General features: G+C 42.9%; 1 protein-coding gene across 6 annotated transcripts in view; it reads left to right on the plus strand.

The window, feature by feature from the left end:
- The window catches only part of peak1 (pseudopodium-enriched atypical kinase 1), a 250,855-nt gene extending 238,207 nt beyond the window's left edge, over window positions 1-12,648 (plus strand). For all 6 annotated transcript variants that reach the window (XM_072282795.1, XM_072282794.1, XM_072282796.1 and 3 more), the window contains one exon: window positions 4,327-12,648. In XM_072282795.1, coding sequence (XP_072138896.1) covers window positions 4,327-5,445 — 1,119 coding nt within the window. In that variant the 3' untranslated portion in view covers window positions 5,446-12,648. The remainder of the gene's footprint in view (window positions 1-4,326) is intronic.
- Window positions 12,649-21,449: the final 8,801 nt, after the last annotated feature.

Below are 21,449 nucleotides of genomic sequence, written 5' to 3' on the forward strand. Positions count from 1 at the left end.
GCAAAAATATCATCCCAATTCATACCCGCAAGTTCTAGCCTTATAGCCTCATAATTTGCCCTTCCCCAATTAAAAATTTTCCTGTCCTCTCTGATTCTGGCGTTTTCCATGATAATGCTAAAGGCTAGGGAGCGGTGGTCACTGTCCCCCAGATGCTCACCCACTGAGAGATCTGTGACCTGACCCGGTTCATTACTTAGTACTAGATCTAGTATGGCATTCCCCCTAGTCAGCCTGTCCACATACTGTGACAGGAATCCGTCCTGGACACACTTAACAAACTCTGCCCCATCTAAACCCTTGGAACTAATCAGGTGCCAATCAATATTAGGGAAGTTAAAGTCGCCCATGCTAACAATCCTGTTTTTGCACTTTCCAAAATCTGCCTCCCAATCTGCTCCTCTGTATCTCTGCTGCTACCAGGGGGCCTATAGAATACCCCCCATAGAGTAACTGCTCCCTTCCTGTTCCTGACTTCCACCCATACTGACTCAAAAGAGGATCCTGCTACATTACCCACCCTTTCTGTAGCTGTAATAGTATCCCTGACCAGTAATGCCACCCCTCCTCCCCTTTTCCCCCTTCTCTATCCCTTTTAAAGCACTGAAATCCAGCAATATTGAGAATCCATTCCTGCCCTGGTGCCAGCCAAGTGTCTGTAATGGCCACTACATCATAATTCCATGTATGTATCCAAGCTCTCAGTTTATCACCTTTGTTCCTGATGCTTCTTGCATTGAGGTACACTCACTTCTGCCCTTCTACCTTACTATCTTTACACCGTTTATTCTGCTTCTCTTTCCTCAAAGCCTCTCTATATGTTAGATCTGGCTTTACTCCATGCACTTCTTTCACTGCTCTATCGCTCCGGGTCCCATCCCCATTGCAAATTAGTTTAAATCCTCTCGAACCATGCTAGCAAACCTACCTGCAAGGATATTGCTTCCCCTCGAGTTCAGGTGCAACCCATCCAATCTGTACAGGTCCCACCTTCCCCAGAAGAGATCCCAATGATCCAAAAATCTAAAACCCTTCTCCCTGCACCAACTCCTCAGCTACACATTCAACTGCCATCTCCTGCAATTCTTACCATCACTGTCATGTAGCACTGGCAGCAATCCTGAGAACGCCACCCTTGAGGTCCTGTTCTTCAGCCTTCTGCCTAGTTCCCGAAACACACACTTCAGGACCTCATCCCTCTTTCTGCCTATGTTGTTGGTACCAACATGTATCACGACTTCTGGTTGCTTTCCCTCTCGTACCAGGATGTCGTGCACCCAGTCAGAGACGTCCCAGACCCTGGCACCTGGGAGGCAACAAACCATGCGGGTGTCCTTCTCACTTCCACAAAATTTCCTGTCTGCTCCCCTGACTATAGAGTCTCCAATGATGACGGCTCTCCTCTTCTCCATCCCACCCTTCTGCACCACCGGGTCAGACTCAGTGCCAGAGGCCCTGGCCCGTGGCTCACACCTGGTTGGTCATCCCTGCCAACAGGATCCAGGACAGTAAACTTATTATTCAGGGGAATGGCTACAGGAGTGCTCTGCACAACCTGTCTGCTCACCTTCGCTTTCCCCCCTCTGACTGTCACCCAACGACCTGCTTCCGACAGCCTAGGTGTGACTACCTCCCTGTAGCTCTCATCTATGACTGCCTCATTCTCCCTTATGAGTCGAAGGTTATCCAGCTGTTGCTCCAGATTCCTTACATGGTCTTCCAGATCGACCAGCCGTATGCACTAGTTGTCATCTCATCCACCTCAGTGGAAAAAGTCTGCTTGCATTTACCCTGTCTATTTTTCCCAAGAACAAATTTTCACATTTCAATGCATCTTGTCAGTCACCTTTTAATTCTGAACAATATATTGGATTATTATCAGTGCCAGTAAGAAGGACATGAGATTCTAATTCTTCATAAATATGTTCACTCCCAATTGTTTGTGTACCCTGCCTCATATAACCACACCCCATCAATCCTGGCCTAGTGTGTATTTAATTTTAAATGTTTATCCTTGTTTTTAGATCTCTTCTCAACATCATTCCTCCCATGTCTAACTTTCTCCTGCCCTACAACCAATTCCTCATTGAATTCTCTGATTAAGTTCCACCACTGTGACCACCTCCAAACCCCCATCTCTGCCATCCCCCTTTGCCCATTATCCATACATGTCTACAGGTGGAACTGCTCAAAGTTTGAAATGCCCACTCTAAAATCACTTCATCTTAACTTTTAACACCATACGTGTCATAGGGCATATTTTTGGTTACCTTCCCAATACAGAGTAATACAGCAAAGAAACAGGCCCATGCCAAACCATTGAAACTGCATGATCCCATCAACCTGCACCAGGACAACATCCTTATAAATATTTACTATACTGTTTCAACCTTATTTATATCTTTACTGTAGGTAGGTGACCAAAACTGCGCACAATATTCCAAATTAGGCCTCAGCAATGTCTTATACAACTTCAACATAACATCCCATCTCCTGTACTCAGTATTTTGATTAATATCTTCTTAACTCAGTGCTCAAAGGATTTTTCCCACAAGAACACAAGAGAATAGGTGCAGTATAGGCTATTTGGCCCCTCGGATTTATCCTGCTTTATAGCATGATCACTACTGATCTTTGCTGGCCTCATCTTCTGGGCCAGTTTCCCTTAATTCTCAATTCTTGCACCTTTGATATATTTATCTATTTCCACCTTAACTATATTTAATTATATGGCCTCCACTATTCTCAGGGATATAGAATTCTACTGATTTACAATTCACCATGGTAGCATAGCAGTTAGCGCGATGCTATTAGGGTTCAGGGCATCAGAGATCAGATTTCACTTCCGGCGTTGTCTTTTAGCAAGTTTACACGGTCCTTACCATGTGCATATGGGTTTCCTCAGAGTACTTCAGTTTCCCCTCTCAGTCCAAAGACATACCAGTTAGTAGGTTAATTGGTCATTGTAAATTGTCCCACGATTAGGCTAGGTGGGTTGAATTGGTGGGTTGCTGAGTGCTGCGGCTTGAAGGGCAAGAAGGAACAGTTCCAAGCTGTATCTCTAAATAAAATTAAATTTTAAAAAATAGTAATTTCATACCTCAGTTTTATGTGACCGGTACCTTATTTTGTGGTATCCCCTTGCTCTTTACTTTCTGAACAATGCAAACATCTCAATGATCTTTGAGTGTGTGTGTTTTGGCAGAGAGATTATGGATTTAGTGGCAATTTTCCCTGGAACTGTAAAGTCAGATCAAGGGCTTTAAAATTCTCAGTTTGAAAGTGAATCTCAAGCCAGGGGGCATAAATACAAGGTAGTAACTAATAAATTGAATAAAGAAACCTACCAGATTTACAACCTCATCCTATTACTGCAATTTTTTGGATTACCAGTGATGAACTTTATCCCCTTCAGCTTGCCGTTTGATTGCATTTGTTACATTAATAGTCAGGAGATCCATTTTATTTAAATGGAAAGATTCTAATCCCCCTACTACATTTCAATAGTTTTCCCGAACTATAACATGTTTAAACTTGGAAAAAATTAGGAGTGGTATTATCGATCCTTCAGTTAAATTTGAAGAAACTTGGAGGCCACTTATTCAACATTTTCATATGATGTAAGCTGACCTTTTCCGAATCTTTTTCAATAACTTTTTGTTTGTGTATAGAGGAGCGGAGTTAATGACAAATAATGATCTTAACCGATGAAACATGCCAGCGCAGCCTTTATTTTATTTTGTTTTTTTTTTAGTGTAGGGGGACTTTTTCTTTGTATAAAATTTTTTGAATCTTTTTCATATTCAGTTATTAATAGATTGGGAGGCTGAAATTACATATGTTACTTGGAGTCTGTGTCTGTATACATTAACTGTTATTAATGTAATCCCGATCTCTTTGTATCATTATTATTGTTATGTTTATCAATCCGAAACTTAATAAAAAAGATTGAGAAAGAAAAAGAAAGAAACCTACCAGAGAATGGTTAGAATACAGATGTTGCTCCTCAGGAAGTTTTGAGGTGAAGAGGATCAGAAGATTTCACGAGCTTATGGATAAAAATGTGAAAAAGGGAGTAGAGAGAGAAGTAGCTGAAAGGTGACTTGTATATTACACAAACAATGCCACAGACTAGCTGGAATGAAATCCCTGCTGCTTTTTGTAGATTCTAGGTAGATTCAAGTGATTTGGTTACTCTTAAAGTTGTGAAGCTCTCTCTGGTGGTGAAAATATGCAATTACAGGAGAGATTGGAATTGTATATTATTGTCACATTAGTATCCTTCTACAGTGCCCTAGATGTTTACTTACATTTTTTCTTTTTCAGATATGTAAAAGTCGAGCGAAGGCCTCCCAGCAGCTGTATTACCATAGTCTAGCTGTAAGGCAAAGCCTTGCCGTGCACTTCAACATCCAGCAAGACTGTGGGCACTTCCTCGCTGAGGTACCAGTCCGCATGCTTCCCTGGGAGGATCCCAATGCCCCAGTATTAGAAGAAGAAGATGATGAAGATAGGTCAGAAGTTTCACATGAGCCAAGGAACAGCTCCAATGGCAAAGGAACTTCCAGCAAACACAGAAGTCGTGTGGTAGTCATTACTCGAGAGGTTCCATACCAAACTGTTGCGGATTTTGTGCGTGAATCAGCTCCTCGGCACAAAAGAAACCCAGACATCTATGAGCGACAGGTTTGCTTATTACTGCTCCAACTCTGTGCTGGCCTCAATCACTTGAAGCCACATCACGTTACACATTGTGACTTGAGATTGGAGAATCTGCTCTTGGTGCGATGTGGACATGGAGCCGTGGGAAACTGTGAAGCAGAAAATGCGATTACAGGCACAGAATTGCCGAGGCTTATCATTAGTAACTTTTCCCAGGCCAAGCAGAAAAGCCAGGTGGTAGATCTAGAGGTCTTAAGGGATCAGTCAAGACTTGCGCCTGAGATTATTACCATCACGCAGTATAAGAAGTGTGACGAGTTCCAAACAGGAATCCTCATTTATGAGATGCTGCACCTACCCAATCCATTCGAAGAAAACCCAGAACTGAAAGAGAAGGAATACACCCGAATAGACCTCCCAGCTATACCCAGGCGTTCAGTCTACTCCCAGGGGCTTCAGCAGCTTGCAGGTCTCCTTCTCCACCCTAATCCCTCAGAACGCATCCTTATTTCAGACGCCAAAGTCTACTTGCAGTGCCTCCTTTGGGGACCAAGAGATGACCTGGTCCATACACTCAAATCATGCAGCAGTAATGCAGACAGAAATAGCATATTGCAAAATTGGTTGGACCTGAAACGGACACTACTCATGATCAAATTTGCAGAGAAGGCCATAGACACTGAATGCAGTGTTAGTCTTGAGGTCTGGCTTTGCTGTCAGTATTTGGCCTTTGCTTCAGTAGAATCCCTCAGTCATATTGTGAAGCTTCTGCAGCTCCAGTAACCTGTGTCACTGCTGCTTAATTCCTTTCCTTCCCCTCCAAATTTGGATTTATGTGCAATTTTTTGTAAATGTTCCAACTTTGTAAATGGCAGTATTTAAAGTGTATGTAATAGATTTCTACGTTTTGAAAAGTGATGCCTCTCATAAGCAACAATTGCTTTTTTTCCCCCCTAGGCACATAAGCAAGCTGCTAACTTGCTCTTAAAATGGATTCTCAGATGTCTGCTGTTGAAGCTATGACAATTTGTGTTTACCTATATCATGCCTTGAAAAAAAACTACAGCCACTTTGCTAAATTTGCATTAATGGGTCAGTTGCACAAAAAGAGATTATCAAAGAAATGTAATCTTAACTAACTCCATCAATTTGTGGCAAGGTTGCTAGATGAAAGGGGGAAAGATTTTCTGTTTTGTATGAGTGGGATTTTTGGGGTTCCATTAAGGAATTTTGTTGATTGTAATCGCGGAGGTCTTGGAGCCCTCTCTAACATTGTCCTGAGTGAATCTTCCTGCTACAGCAAGATAGATAGTGACAGGCAGGTCAAAGTAAAAGATGGAGTAATGAAAAGGGAAGGGTCCTTGCATTTGGTGTGTTGCTGATGAAGATTGCAGTTTTAACAATGACATAAATCTTCCAAACTGCCTTTCTTGTGGTTACTTATTGTAATTGCATTAAACCTTAGTCAAACAAATAAAGTCCACAGGATACTGTTGCAGTAGAATTTTTTACATTGGATTTTACAGCTCCTGTCCGTACCTGTTTATTTTAATGCAATGAAAATACTTGTTAATCTTTTAACAATATTGAACTAATGTTTATTTGGAATTGTTACAGTGCATCATTTTTTTGCTTGTTTATTTAATATTTGGGTCTGTTTGATCTGGTGACAGCTTGGTGATTGTGACACCCAGTGGTATGACTGAAGATCTAAAAGACCTGATTGTTTCTGGCAATATCTTCCAAATTTTGTTGTGAACTTTTCGGCTGAGTTACATCTCACATGAACATGTCGGTGGAAACTGTAGCCAGAGGACACAAATGGCCTCAAATGAATTTCACTGTCTCCCCACCCTTCTCCACCCTTCTCCACAGAGTATAGTGAAACAGGTTTGCCTGGTCACAGCCTGACAAATGCACAGTGCAATAAGCTGGCTGAAGCTATAACCCAAAAGGCATACAATGTTGAATTGCCTTCCTGCCCTGTTGAGAGTGCATTGTCACCATCAAGCTTGTACTTCAAAGTGTACTTGGAAAGGAGAGAAAGGATTTCTTTACCAAAATATACTTTCTATTATTATGCACTCACATTAAAGGAAGAAGTATTTTAATGAACTAAAACTTGAAAAAACAGTATTATAATGCAGAAACTAATGAACACATTTATTTAAACAGTTTGATATGCTGAGCTATTTTGTCATCTTAAGAGGGACATATGTGTTGCAGTTAAGATTAGCATCTGTTGCCCACTGCTAATTGTCCTCAGGCAGTGGCCATTTTGAACTATTGCGGTGTACCTGGTGAAGCTGTCATGTTATTGTTAGATGGTGTTCCGGGATTTTTACCTCCATGATGAAGAAAAAGCACCTTAAATTCTCGAATCACCATGGTGTATGGCTTGGAAAAGTCATATACCACGATAATTAGAGAACATTAGGTTTGTAGGAGGTGATTTCCCATGCACCTGCTGCCTTTATCCCAGGCAGTAATGGACACATGTTCGCAGAATGCTGTTGAAGAGGCCTTGGTGAGTGACTGGGGCAGATTTGTGGCAAAGGTGAAGGGAAAGAATGTTTGGGAGGTGGCGGGCATGTCAGCAAAGTGGTTGGTTTTTCCTAAGTGGCTAAGCTACTTTGGTGGTGTTAGAGCTACACTCATCCAGGCTGGGGGATCTGCAAAGGAGGTAAATTGCCATGGAATACTGCCTACTACTCTGTGTGGCTGGTTGGTTGTTATTTGTCAGTTGTAGACCTGCCCATGAGAGTGTTGATCATGGCGATTCGGGGTGCAGCAGAGGGTTGAACTGATAGTAAGCCTGTTGAATGTCAGAGGAGTGGTTATATTCTTTCTTTTGGAGTTGACCGTTGCACCTTTATGGCACATTTAGTACTTTGTACAGGTCGACTTTCGCTAATCCGGCACCATTGGGACCTGAGGAGTGCCGGATTAGTGAAAATGCCGAATTTCAGAAGGATCACATTAAGCATAATCAGTGCCAGATCATCGAAGGAACCGGATTACAGGTAGTTGGATTAGTGAAGGTCGACCTGTACTTATAAACTCATGATTGAATTTTGTTCTTTTTTTGTGTGCAAGAAACTCCTACTGTGATAGAAAATAAAACAGTACAGCTCAGTTCAGGCCATGATGTTATACTGACCCTTTAACCCACTTTAAGGGTAAAATCAATCTAACCCTTCCCCTCCCATATAGCCTTTTCATTCATGTGCCTAAGAATCTTTTAAATACCCCTAATCTATTTGCCTCTACCACCATCCCCAGTATTACATTCCACACACTTAACACTACCTGTGTAAAAAAAAAAAACACCTACCTCTGACATCTCCCTTATATCTCCAATCACCTTATTATATGCCCTTCCATAGTAGCCATTGCTGCCCTGGGGGGAAAAAAAGTGCTGGCTATCCACTCTATCAATGCCAGTTGTCATCTTGTACACTTCTATCAAGTCACCTCTCATCCTCCTTTGCTCCAAAGACAAAAACCCTAGCTCGCTGAACCTTCCCTCATAAGACATGCTCTTCAATCCAGCCTGCATCCTGGTAGATCTCCCCTGTACCCTCTCTGAAGCTTCCACACCTTTCCTATAATGAGGCAACCAGAGCTGAACACAATACTCAAAAGTGTAGTCTAACCAGGGTTTTACAGAGCAATACCTCAGAGCTCTTGAACTCAGTCCCACAACTAACGAAGCTCAACAGACTATATCCCATCTCGACCACCTGAAATGATTGACTCTAAGATCTTCAACCATCTGCCATCGCCATTGTCTGCTTTGAAGTATCGCTTGTAGGCCAATAGGACTCCCATGTTTTAGTATAGCAATCACAGCAATCCCTGAATGGGGTATTTTACTACTTAATAAAACAAAAGTAAACTATTAGTAGTGCCTGAAGTTGATGTTGGGCTATGTTCCTGTTTCATTGATGATCATAAAGAAGAGATGAACAGGACTCAAAGTGCATGTGTTCCAATGAAATTCCTTTTGAATAAGTCAAAACATTCATTAAAATGGCAGCAAAAGATTTGTACTTGATATAGTTTCATGGTGTTGATGTCTAATTCTGTAAACATTCAAGGTAAAGGTGAAGCAGATAGTATAGGTGATGTGAACAGGTTTGTTACTTTGACATTACTTTTGTGCAATGAAATTTGGCTTTTATGTAGTTGACTTCCAAACAGTTAACATGTTAACTTGAATATACCAAATCTGTGTAATTTACTGCAATTTTAAGTATGGATGTAGCAAAAGTAGCAAAATGCATCAGACCCAATATACACACCGTGGCCACTTTATTAGGTACACCTGTACATAAATGCAAATATTTAATTAGCCAATCATGTGGCAGCAATTCAATGTATAAAAGCATACAGACATGGTCAAGACATTCAGTTGTTGTTCAGACCAAACATCAAAATGGGGAAGAAATGTGATCTAAGTGACTTTGACTGTGGAATAATTATTGGTGCCAGATAGGGTAGTTTGAGTATCTCAGAAACTGCTGATCTCCTGGGATTTTCATGAACAACGATCTCTAGAATTTGCAGAGAGCGATGCAAAAACAACATCCAGTGAGTGGCATTTCTGTGGGCAAAAAATGCCTTATTAATGAGAGAGATCAGAGAATGGCCATATTGATTCGAACTGACACAAAAGCCAGAGAAAAAGTTACAACAGTGGTATACAGAACAACATCTCAACACACATCGATCCTTGAAGTGGATGGACTACAATAGCAAAACGAACATTCTGTGAGTGTCAGCTCTACGTCAGCAGTGCACCCACCTCTGAGGGAGACAGTTCTGTGTTGTGCATTCCTGGCACTGTCTGGCATCTGAGACATTAAATCAAGTTATATCTCCCTCTGGATGGATGTATAAGATTATCATGGAACTATATTTGGTGGGGAAAACTGGGAAATTGTTCCTGGTGGCTGAACTTTAATTTTTAATCAATGTATTAATGTACTGATGTATTGAAAGTACATTAATCTGTGGGGAGGACAGTTTCAACACCGCTGTTGTGGGATCGCACTATATCAAACTGACTGCCACGTTTCCTACATTTTAATAATTTTACTTCCAAAGTTGCTTTGAGAGCTTCAGAAAAATGGTCAAAAATGCTTTTAGATGGTGAATCTTAATCTCCAACATATATCACTAGTAATGGGTAGGACAAAACCAGAAGAAAACCTGTGAACAATTGCAGTTAAGTTTTGGGGAAATTTCTTTCCAACTCCACAAAGTAGTCATGCAGGATCTACGATGATGTAGTTACTTATGACTGCGAATTATTAGATTAGATTAGATTAGATTCAACTTTATTGTCATTGTGCCAAGCACAGATACAAAGCCAATGAAATGCAGTTAGCATCTAACCAGAAATGCAAAGAAGTGTTATATACAAAATAACTGCAAATGAAAAATAAGTGCTACAGCGCACAAATATAAAAGTACTAAGACAGTACAATACAGATGCAATACTGCTTAGTGCTGTGATGAGAGGTTCAGCAGGGTCACAGCCTCAGGGAAGAAGCTCTTCCTGTGCCTGCTGGTGCAGGAGCGGAGGCTCCTGTAGCACTTACCGGATGGGAGGAGAGTATAAAGTCCATGGTTAGGGTGAGATGCATCCCTGATAATGCTTTTCGCCCTGCTCAGGCAGCATTTATGGTGGTTGTTCTCAACGGTGGGCAATTGGGTGCCGATAATCCGCTGGGCAGATATTATTAGGTGAATATCACACTTCCCTCCCTCTGGAACTTTCCCAAGTCCTTCACACCCACTTTTATTGCTTCTGCCTAAAAGCTACAGCAGAATGTGATCATCTGATCAAAGCAACACCCTTCATACACAGAGAGCAGGTCACTGCTTCAAATTCATAGCCAAATAAGCAGTTAATCCTTTGAGATTTTTTTCCAACCTATTTTGTTTGTCATAGTCATAGAGATACAGTGTGGCAACAGGCCATTTAGCTCACCAGGTCCAGAGTTAATAGGGCACTACAGCACAGAAGCGGTCTCTGTGGCTCACCTGGTCCATACCTATTATTCTGCCTCATCCGATCAACCCACACCTGGACCATAGCCCTCCATACCCCTCCTATCCATGTACCTATCTAAACTTCTCTTAAATGTTGAAATTGAACCCATATCCACTTTTGCAGGCAGTTTATTCCACACACTCACCGCCCTGAGTGAAGAGGTTCCCCCAGGTTCCTCTTAAATATTTCACCTTGCACTGTTAACCATGACCTCTAGTCGTAGTCTCACCAAACCTCAGTGGAAAAAGCTTCCTTGCATTTGCCCAATCTATACTGCTCATGTTGACCTTCAACCACCCTTTAAATACATCCTTCTTCAATTCCTAGTTTCCGTATCCTATCCACCTTCCCTTTAACTCTCCCATTCTCGTATTTTTACTAACTCTAATTAAGCAACGATAAAATAGCAAGGATGTTTTGAATAAAACTAAGGTATGGGATGCCAGACTTAACCACACCTTTTGAGTTCCAACCTTTCTCTACCAATATTGTTGGCAATGGATCCCCTGGCAGCATAAATAATATTTAATGGCATGAATATTGAAAATGTGCACAAATACTTGTTGGGCTGATGACTTGTGAATTAACCCTGCAAGAGTTCCACATAAATGTTAATTAAACTGGACAGACCTCACTTTCAAAGTGAGCTTTGTAAGTTTAAAATAAAAGGCTTTCTCCCTATTTATTCTTCTGTTGATGGAATCAAGTTTAATTACTGAATTACTTGCTAATCGTCATAGACAAAGAGCATGGGATCAGGACCTTTAGCCCATCCAGTACGGGCTAGCCATCGTGAATTCTGTGATCAAAGTGAACAAAACTGGTCATAACGTTTCTCTGTACCAATCCCAATCATAGTCAGTGGAGGGTGGTAGTGGTGGGGGCACATTGAGTGATGTAGGAGGCAAAATATGGTAACCCAGGTCCAGAGTGATAAGAAAGTGCCTGATTGTAGTTGTATAGATACCAGTATTAGAAAGAGAACACAGTGACTCTTACAATATTTTTCATGTACAGAATACCAGAGTGTGTTAATGCTTTCAAAACTAGCCTAAGTATTAGTGTTTACATTTTTTTTTACTATTTGTGCATCTTTTTTGGAAATATCAAGTTGCTTTTTTCCCCTGAAAGACCTTATTAAATGTGCTTCCCTAGGCACCAAAGTTATATATTTGACTCCTGCAAAGGAATAGGACAGGATCTGTTTACTAACCACTTGGTTCTCTGCTGTAAATAAGAGGATATTTTTTTGGAAGTAGTGGATTCAGCCACCCCCCCCCCCCCCCACCCCCAACACACTGGTATTGTGCAGTAGTTGAAAACGCTAGAACTGCACAGAGTGACCGTTAGCACCTGAAACCAGCTTGAGTGATACTTCAGGTGGCTGCTTGCTTTAGTTGACAATGGGCTGTTTTATAGTTTTTTGTTCTAGAATGCACAGATTTTCTCTGCAATAGCACACTGCTGAGTGGTGAAGATTGCCTTATTTTCAAATGCTGTCACTGAACCTGTTTGACAGTTTGCGGGGTGGGGAGGTGTTGGAATTGTGAGTGGTGCCTTTCATAACTGTCTTAAATAAACAATAAAACCTTTTGAGCAACTGACCCAGTCACTGCACATAGCTTTCTGTATTCTGTACTGCTGATGACAAGACTGTTTCTCTGTGAAAATGCAAAGCCATCAGTATCTATATTCTGATACATGTAACTTAGTTTGGATCTACTGTATTTAAATAATCATTGTACCAATACTGCAGTATCCTGCCCACTCCAGAAACTATATACTGCTGCTTTGAGTGGTTAGCTGAAAACTGAGGCGTGCGTGATCTACAAAATGGATGAAATGCTAATTGTGTGATTCTTGTAATCGTTATATTGTGTAACAATCTTGTAAATGGTTATGTTTTATTAAAAAAGTCAACTGTATCATGATTTACATGTTTTAATTTGCATCCTTTTAAGTTTCCAAGAAAGCAAGAGCAATTCTTTGTTTTATAAATGTACATTCTTTTGATAATCACTCTCATCACTGCTTTCCTGTATCCTTACATTTTCATACCACCCATTCCTTTTGGAAGCAATTATTCAAATCATTTTGATGACTGGGCTTCCGCTCCTACCCTCAGACAAGTGATGAAGTCACTTGTGACATCTGGTTTATTAACCAGAAGCAAGAATCATCCATTTCATGGAAGCAAAGACACGTGAAAAGTTGCAGCACAGATTTAATGAGGTCTCATTGATACAGAAAGCTTTTAAAAAAATAATTTGAACAGAATTTTATAAAACCAAATAAAATTTACTGTACACTTTAAACAACTTAATTCAGTAAACTGCAGTATTAACTTTCTTCCCAAAACAGCTAAAAATTTACAATTTTATATACTTAAGTATTTCACTTTTACTTATCGTTGCCTTCAGTTTATTCCACTATCTCACCAGTGATTACTCATCACCCAACAGCAAATTAGATTCATCCTACAAAATGAAAGGAAAAACTAAAATTTTTTAAAGACCTATAACCAGTTCCTCAATTTTTGAAGAAAGCTGAACTATTCCCAAACACAAGAGGTTCTGCAGAGACTTGAAATCCAGAGTAACACACGCAAAATACTGGAGAAACTAAGTACATCAGGCAGCATTTGAGGCCCTCCATTGGTTGGGATTGACCATGGATGTTACGTTCTAATTATCATATGCAAATCAGGACAGTATAATATGGAGAGCAAGCCGTTGCCCATGCAGCTGATGAATCCAAAGGAATGGCAGAGACTGATACAGTTTGACACCAGTGGTGTCATAGGAGTTGCCAGTCAGTGTTGAACTCAGCGTAGGACTGTGTTTGGGACTCCGCATTTTACCTCGGGGTTTACTTCTGAAGTCTTCCCCATGAGTGGGTATAGCTGCAAGGGAGCAGAGGTTTGAGATCAGTTTTCCTTCTCTGGCAGCATCTATGGACAGGAATAGAGTTAATGTTTCGGACTGAGCCCCTTCAAAATCATCTATGGAAAGGAAGAATCGCATTTTGAGCCAAGTCTCAGCCTGAAACATTGACTCTTTGTTCCTTTCCATAGACGCCGCCCGGCCTGCTGAGTTCCTTCAGCATTTTGTGTGTGAATATTTGACAGTGCATTGCCATGCAACAATACCATGATTTTAGTGCATTGGGCCATAAAAAAGTATATCATGTTAAGTGTTCTCGTGAGGTCACATAATGAAAGAATCCAACCCAATGAAAGTATTTAGCAGCAATAGTGTGGATTTAGTCTTTTCAAAAGTTCTTTCCTATATTCAGAGAATGGACTCGCAAAACAATATTTATTGTCCATTTACAGGCACTGGTTTTCTGCCTCATAGTACATTTGTTTTAGTTCACAATTCAACAGTTTGTAGGCCTATTTGGACAGATCACTATTGATTTCTATTTATTTAGAGATACAATGTGCAACAGTTACACCACCGATCAACCCACCTATTTAACACTAGCTTAATCACAGGATAATTTACAATGACCAATTAACCCAACAATGAGCACGTCTTTGGAATGTGGAGGAGGCCACAGCACCCAGAGGAAACCCAGGCATTCACAGAGAGGACCACAAACTCCTTACAGACGGTTTCAGAACCGAACTCAACTGCCACAAGCTTTAATAAGATCACACTAACTGCCAAACTTCAGGTTCCCCACCCTCCCCGTAGCACCTCCTAATACAGTGAATTTAGTCTAAATTGACCCAATGCCATTTGAATTCTCAGTGTCAATAACATTTGAATTGTACTGCTAGAGAAGCTGCAGGTGAGGTCTAAATTAACAGAATTGCACAGAATCCATTTGAACACCTTAACTGGCTGGAGGAATGGGTATTCAACCTCACCAACACCCAGCATCCTATGTGAGAATAAAAGTGCTATTTTCCTAGTACACTGACCGCACTGTTTAAAGCTAGTGCCAACATTGAACACATACACCCTCAGTTAGAATCGCCTACCTAATATAAACTAAGTTGACAGATACAGATGCAGCATGAACCAAGAACGTGATCAATCCATTGTCCAGATCAGATGTCATAGGTGATAATGATCATGGCCTCCGATGGTTCAGCTTTGTTCCAGCCTGTAATCATATTGCAGGATCCATGTTCAAAGGAGCTCATTTTAAACATCCTGCGTAAAGCCATGCAATTTATAGACGTGAAAGGGATCAGCGATAGTAAACAATCCAATCTCCAGAGGAAACTGCAAGCAAAGAGAGTTCTTTATCAAGTCTTCTGCTGAGCTTAAAGTGGTCTGTTTATATCGACAAGAATCATTAAGTGTCCAGGAAAGGATAATTTGGCGCTGAAAATCTGCAGTCACCAGCTGAAGAACTCGCTCAGCTACTGGCCGGGTCGTCGTTAGGTCCCCGCTTTTGGAAGTTGAACCAGCAGCCGGAACGATTTCACGATGCAAAAACATCTGTGTACAAAACGTCCTTTCACTTTCTCCCTGGCCGAAGACTTGATAGCGAGAAAGGGATTCAGACAGAGGCTGAAGTGAAAACGCACAAGTCCTTTGTTTTAAATTAGAAGAGTTGGGGTAACGCGACCCGGTGGGAGGATCTGATGTCCTTCGTGCCCGAAAGCGGTGGCGGGTTTGCCCCCAGGGAGCAGCGGCCGGGATGAACCCCCTCCCCCTCTGACCCCCGGAGCTTCCAACGCGGCAGCCGAGCCCCTCAGCCCACCGTCACCTCGTTGCCGGGCACTTGCTCGGGCGGTTCTCCGGCTTCGGGCTGCGGTCCGGTCTCAGCGCCCGGCTTCTGCTGGTGGCAGCGGCACTCTCGCTGCAGCCGCTCAAGCTGGCGGGCGGTGGCGGCCAGGGCGGCTTCCAGCTGCCGGCTCCGCTGCCGCAGATGATCGTTCTCGCCCTTGAGGCAGGCGATGAGGGTGCGAGCCACCCGCTGGCTGGAGCTGCAGCGGAGCCCCATGATGGCCTGCACCGCGGCCTGCTCCCAGGAGCGGGGAGTGCCCACCGGTTCCCGCGAGTGCCACGGCTTGGGGCCGGGGTGCCGCCGCTTGCGGGCGCGGCTGGCCCGGGTCTCCCTGCCGGGCCGTGTAGGCGAGCCCGGAGAAGGGGACAGCGTCGGGGCCTGATCAGCCTTCGGCTTCTTGCAGAGGCCCAGTCCGAGGAGCAGTGTGCCTTCCTCCAGGTGCTGCGAGCAGACAGTGGCCCCCGGCCCGGGGTCGGGAGCTGGCGATACCCGCAAACCGCGGCCCCGCAGCGCCTGCAGCCAGCGGCCGCGCTCCTCCACGCCGCTCGGGAAGCTGTAGAAACAGAAGGGTTCGAGGCACGGGCACTCGGCGTGCCGCAAGGGCCTGTGCAGCTCGCACTCGGCCGCCCGCCACTCGCTCAGGTTGCTGCGGGTGTTCGAGCAGCCGTGGACAGCGCAGCCTCGGCCCTCGCTCTCCTCGCCGGCCATGTCCGGAAGTGTCGAGTACCGTCCGGAAACAGGCGACGCGGAACCTCAGAGCCACGGAGCGGAGGCGGTGATAACACGGAACAAAATCCGGTGGACAGACAGATCCGGAGTGCACATGCCTTTAGAGTTTACTTCTCGTGGACATCATTGCATAAACTTACGCATTAACAAACACCAGAAATCTTGCAAATGCCGGAAATCCAGAGCAACACACAGAAATGAATAAACAGGCTATGTTTCTGACCAACACTATTGGACTGCTGAGTTCTTCCACCATTTTGTGTATGTTACATTATGAGCTTGTATAATTTATGTAAATGACTTCTGTTCTCATCCAAGAGACCTAGTGCACGATAGTACAGAAGCTAGTCCCAGACCGAAATCCACCAAGCACCTGTCCAAAGTTCTCTTAAATGTTACACTTGACCGTCCATCTATCACGTCACTCGCAGCTCATTCTACACTCGCACCACCCTAGTGAAAAAGTTTCCCATCGGGTTCCCCTTAAATATCTCACCATTCATCCTAACCCCATGACACACATTCTGAGGGGTGGAGGGAATACTCTTATCTATACCCCTCTTAATACGTACTTCTAGAAGACGTTTCATTCTCCTGCGCTCCAGTCAGTAAGTCGTAACCCATCCAACCTTTTCTAATAACCCTGGCTCTCTAGTCCTGGCAACATCCTTGTAAATGTTCTTGTAAAGTATATGAATTAGGTTTAATATCGCTGGCACCTGCCGTGAAATTTATTGTTTTGTGACAGTAGTATAGTGCAATACATAACAAAAAAATTATTAATGATATATATATATATATAATATGGAGTAAAATATGGCAAAAAATAATGAGGTGTTCATTGTCCATTCAAAATTCTAATGGTGAAGGGGAAGAATCTTTTCCTGAACCGCTGATGTGTGTTTTCAGACTCCTGTACCTCCTCCTTAATGGTAGCAGTGAGAAGAGGTAATGTCGTGGGTAATAGGGGTCTTTAATGATAGACGCTGCCTTTTTGAGGCGTTGTCTTTTGAAAGTGTCCTCAGTACTATGGAGGCTAGTGTCCATGAAGAGTTGGCTGAGTTTACAACTTTCTGCAGCATTTTACAATCTTGTGCATACCAAATCATGACGCAACCAGTTAGAATGCTCTCCACTGTAAATCTGTGGAAGTTTGCGAAAATCTTTGGCGATATACCAATTCTCCTCAAACTCCCAATTAAATATAATTGCTGTCATGTCTTTTCTGTAATTGCATCGATATATTGGGCCCAGTATAGATCCTCAGAGATGTTGACGCCCAGGAACGTGCAACTGCTCATCCTTTCCACTGCTGATCCCTCGATGAGGACTGGTGTGTGTTCCCTCGACTTCCTCTGCTGAAGTAAACAATCAATTCCGTGGTCCTGCTGACATTGTTGGTTGTTGTTGTAACACCACTCAACCAGCTGGTCTACCTCGCTCCTGTATGTCTCCTCGTATGTGCTGCTGCAAACAGCTCATTGTAATGGCATTTATACTCATGACATTAATACAAATGGAGTTGGAGTTGGAACTGGATGAACTCTGGATTATTCGGGAGGCTGAGGGATTGATAGACGGGACAGACTGGGAATTAGTTACACCCAAGGTACAGGGCACAGGCAACTGGGTGACCATCAGGAAGAGCAAAGGGGAATAGGCAGCCAGTGCAGAATACCCCTGTGGCCATCCCCCTCAGAAGGTACACCGCTTTGGATACTGTTGTGGGGAAGACCAAGCAGAGGAAGGCCACAATGGTCAGGTCACTGGCCCTGAGCCTGGTCCTGTGGCTCAGGAGGGAAGTGGGGAGAAGAGGCAGGCTGTACTGATAGGGGATTTATTTGTTACGGGAACAGAAAGGATGTTCTGTGGATGAGAACGAGATTCCTAGAAGGTTTGTTGCCTCCTGGGTGCCAGGGTCAGGGGCAACTTGAATCAAGTCCACATTCCTTCTTTCTTTTTCAATCTTTTTATTAGTTTCATAATAATACACATGACATGGTAATGGTACAAAGTTATTGGGAATACATTGTTATAATTGGCATAGTTAATTATAAAGGCAGTTGACACTTAAATGATAAAACTCCCAATCATATAGGATACAGATGAACAATATAAAACAAATAAAAATATCTAAAAAAATCATGAAAAAGAAAAAAAACTGTAACCTCCCCAAAAAAAAAGCTAATCTAAACAGTATTAATCAACCAAACTAAAAAAAAAGACATGGGCTGTTATGTGACATCATAAAAAAAAGGAAACCTTAGTGTCGACGACTGCGTTCCGGTGTCCACATTCTTAAGTGGGAGGGTGAGCAGTCAGAGGTTGCGATCCACGTTGGTACCAATGGTATGGATGGGATGGGTGATGAGATTCTGCAAAGTGAGTATAGGGGATTAGGTGCTAAATTAAAGACAGGTCCTCTAGGGTTGTGATTTCAGGTCTGCTACTCGTACCATGTGCTAGAAAGGGCAGAAATAGAAAGATCATATAGCTTAACATGCAGCTGACTTCAAGGTCCTCTGCTGGCTGGGCTTGCCCGTAGATATTGGGTCCTAGCTGTCTAAGTGATACGCAAACAAACCAGAGCAATACGATATGGAGAACAAGCTGTCGCCCCTGCAGCAGGCTCCCCCTCGCCACACAGGTAATGAGTTCAAAGGAGTGGCAAGGACCAGTGCAGTTTGGCACTAGGATTATGTCGCAGGAGTTGCCAGCCAGCATTGAACTGAATGTAGGAGTGTCTTAGGGGCTCCAGCTCTGGAGTCTTCCTCGGGTCTACTCCTGAAGCCTTTTCCGTGAGTGAGTAGGTTTGAGATCAGAGTTTCCCTTCTCCAAGATGTGCAGCCAACCACAGCTCACATGCCCCATCTGCCTAAAGCAACTGGTTTTAAGGCGCCAGTAACCCGACTTTTCCCCTTCTCCTGTCAGTAGAAATGATTCTGCTGGGTTTAGTAACTGAAGCCACACATGAAGGCCAGGAGCTGGACTTGGTTGTCAGAGACTGAGATGCACGCCATAGGGAGCATTTAATAGGTAGTGGGAGCTTGTCCCCATTACCACCTGTCTATGAAAACCTTAAGGAACCAAACTTAGATTAATATAACTTACATGACAAAGTAACTTAACAAAGTTGGTACAAGTTTGGGGGAATATAGTCCAGGGTAAAATTAGGGATTTCAGGTTAGTTTAAGAACCTGAAGACAGTGAGAAGTTGCTGTTTTACCTTAAATCTTCAGGCTCCTGTACCTCCTGCTTGATGGTAACAGTGTGAAGAGACCTTCCTGAGACATTTCCTTAATGTTGGGGAGAGCTCTACCTGTGATGGAATTGTCTGAGTCCACCATTCTCTTTAGACTCTTGTGTTCCTGTGCATTGGAGTGCCCATATCAGCAAATCAGAATGCTTTCGGCTGTACACCTGTAAAAGTTTGTAAAGAATCTTCAGTGACATGCTGAATCTTCTTAGACTTCCAAGCTTCTAAACAGATGCTGGAAAAACCCAGCAGGTCAGGCAGCATCTCTGGTAGAAGGTGAGTTAATGCCTCCAAGTCATCAGACCTGAAAAGAGCTGGAAATCAAACGTTTTGTTTCAGACACTCCCACCTCTCCCCCTTCTCTGCAACTTAAAACACATCTGACCCCAAACAATTATTGTTGGTTTATTATTATTACAAAGACATTGCCAGGACTGGAGAACCTGAGTTACAAGAAAAGCTTGACTCGGTTAGGTCTTTATTTCTTGGAATGTAGAAATTGAGGGAGATTTAATAGAGGTATACAAAATTATGATGGGTATAGATAGGGTAAATGAAAGCATGCTTTTTCCACTGTGATTGGGTGGGACAACTAGAGGTCATGGGTTAAGGGTGAAAGGTGAAAAGTTTAACAGGAACATGAGGAGGATCTTCTTCACTCAGAGGGTCCTGAGAGTGAGGAATGAACTGCCAGCACAAGTGGTGAATATGAGCTCAATTTCAACCTTTAGGAGAAGTTTGGATAGATACATGGATGGTAAGGTTATGGAAAGCTATGGTCCCGGTGCAGGTCAATGGGAGCAGGCAGTTTAAATGGTTCAGCACGGACTAGATGGGCTGAAGGACCTATTTCTGTGCTATACTTTTCTATGACTCTACTGTTAGATGTGCCGAGATACACTGTTCTGCATTGTTATCATTTTATCTTGCAGCACTACCTCTAACTTTTAAAACAGGCATCCCACCTCTCCCAGAAGTTCCGGGAGTCTCCTGCATATCGATAGTGGCTCCCTGACGCCCGGAAATTATATACAATATCCTGGAAATCAATTTTTTTTGAGAGGGAGAGGGAGAGCGAACATCCTGATTGGTCTCTCTTTGTGCTAAGAGTGGTCCCCATCCACCGGGCCGCGAAGAAACGATATGATTTGGCGATATGAAACGATATGAGTCAACTGCACCTTTCCTCATTTCCTGTCAAGCCCACTGTTGAACTTGAACGCACGCGAGGTCATTACGCACGCGTCATCCATGTCAGTGCGGGAAGATCAACTCCTCGAGCTTGCAAGTAACAGTGGGCTGAAAAGTAAGTTTGACATAGCATCTCTGCCAGCACTGTGGATCAAAGTCAAGGCTGAATATCCTGAGATAATCACAGAAGCACTGAAAACTTTGCTTCCATTTCCAACATATCTCTGCGAAGCGGAGTTTTCTGCAATGAATGCAACGAAGATAAAATTGCGGAATAGACTGGACATAAGGAACCCCCTTCGATTATCGCTGTCTCCCATCACCCCTCAATGGCACCGTCTTGTTGCAGGGAAGCAAGCCCAGCGCTCCCACTGATTCAGCGATATCGGTGTGTTGCAATGATTTTATATATTCATATGAGGAAAATATGTGTTGTGTGTTTAATATCCAAACATTACTTAAAATGTTATTGATTTACGATTGACTTATCACTATATTCATGTGAGGAAAATATGCGCTGTGTGTTTAATATTAAATTCGTTAGATAAACCCTTTTAGAAACGAAATTGAGTGTATTAGCCACTTATAACTGACTTATAGTTGACTTATCACCTATATTCTGGTCGTGATTAACACCCCTGCCCCCGGTCAGCAAGAATATTGTCAATATTAAACCGGTCTGCGGTGCAAAAAAAGTTGGGGACCCCTGCTAAGTAGACCTATCAGTTTTCTCTGTGGGTGGACCTTACACTCGACTTCAAAAATAATGACAGTGTTGCTCGCTGCACTGTTTGCAACAGTGAC

The sequence above is a fragment of the Mobula birostris genome, chromosome 18, assembly GCF_030028105.1.
Source record: "Mobula birostris isolate sMobBir1 chromosome 18, sMobBir1.hap1, whole genome shotgun sequence".
Taxonomy (NCBI): Eukaryota; Metazoa; Chordata; class Chondrichthyes; order Myliobatiformes; family Myliobatidae; genus Mobula; species Mobula birostris.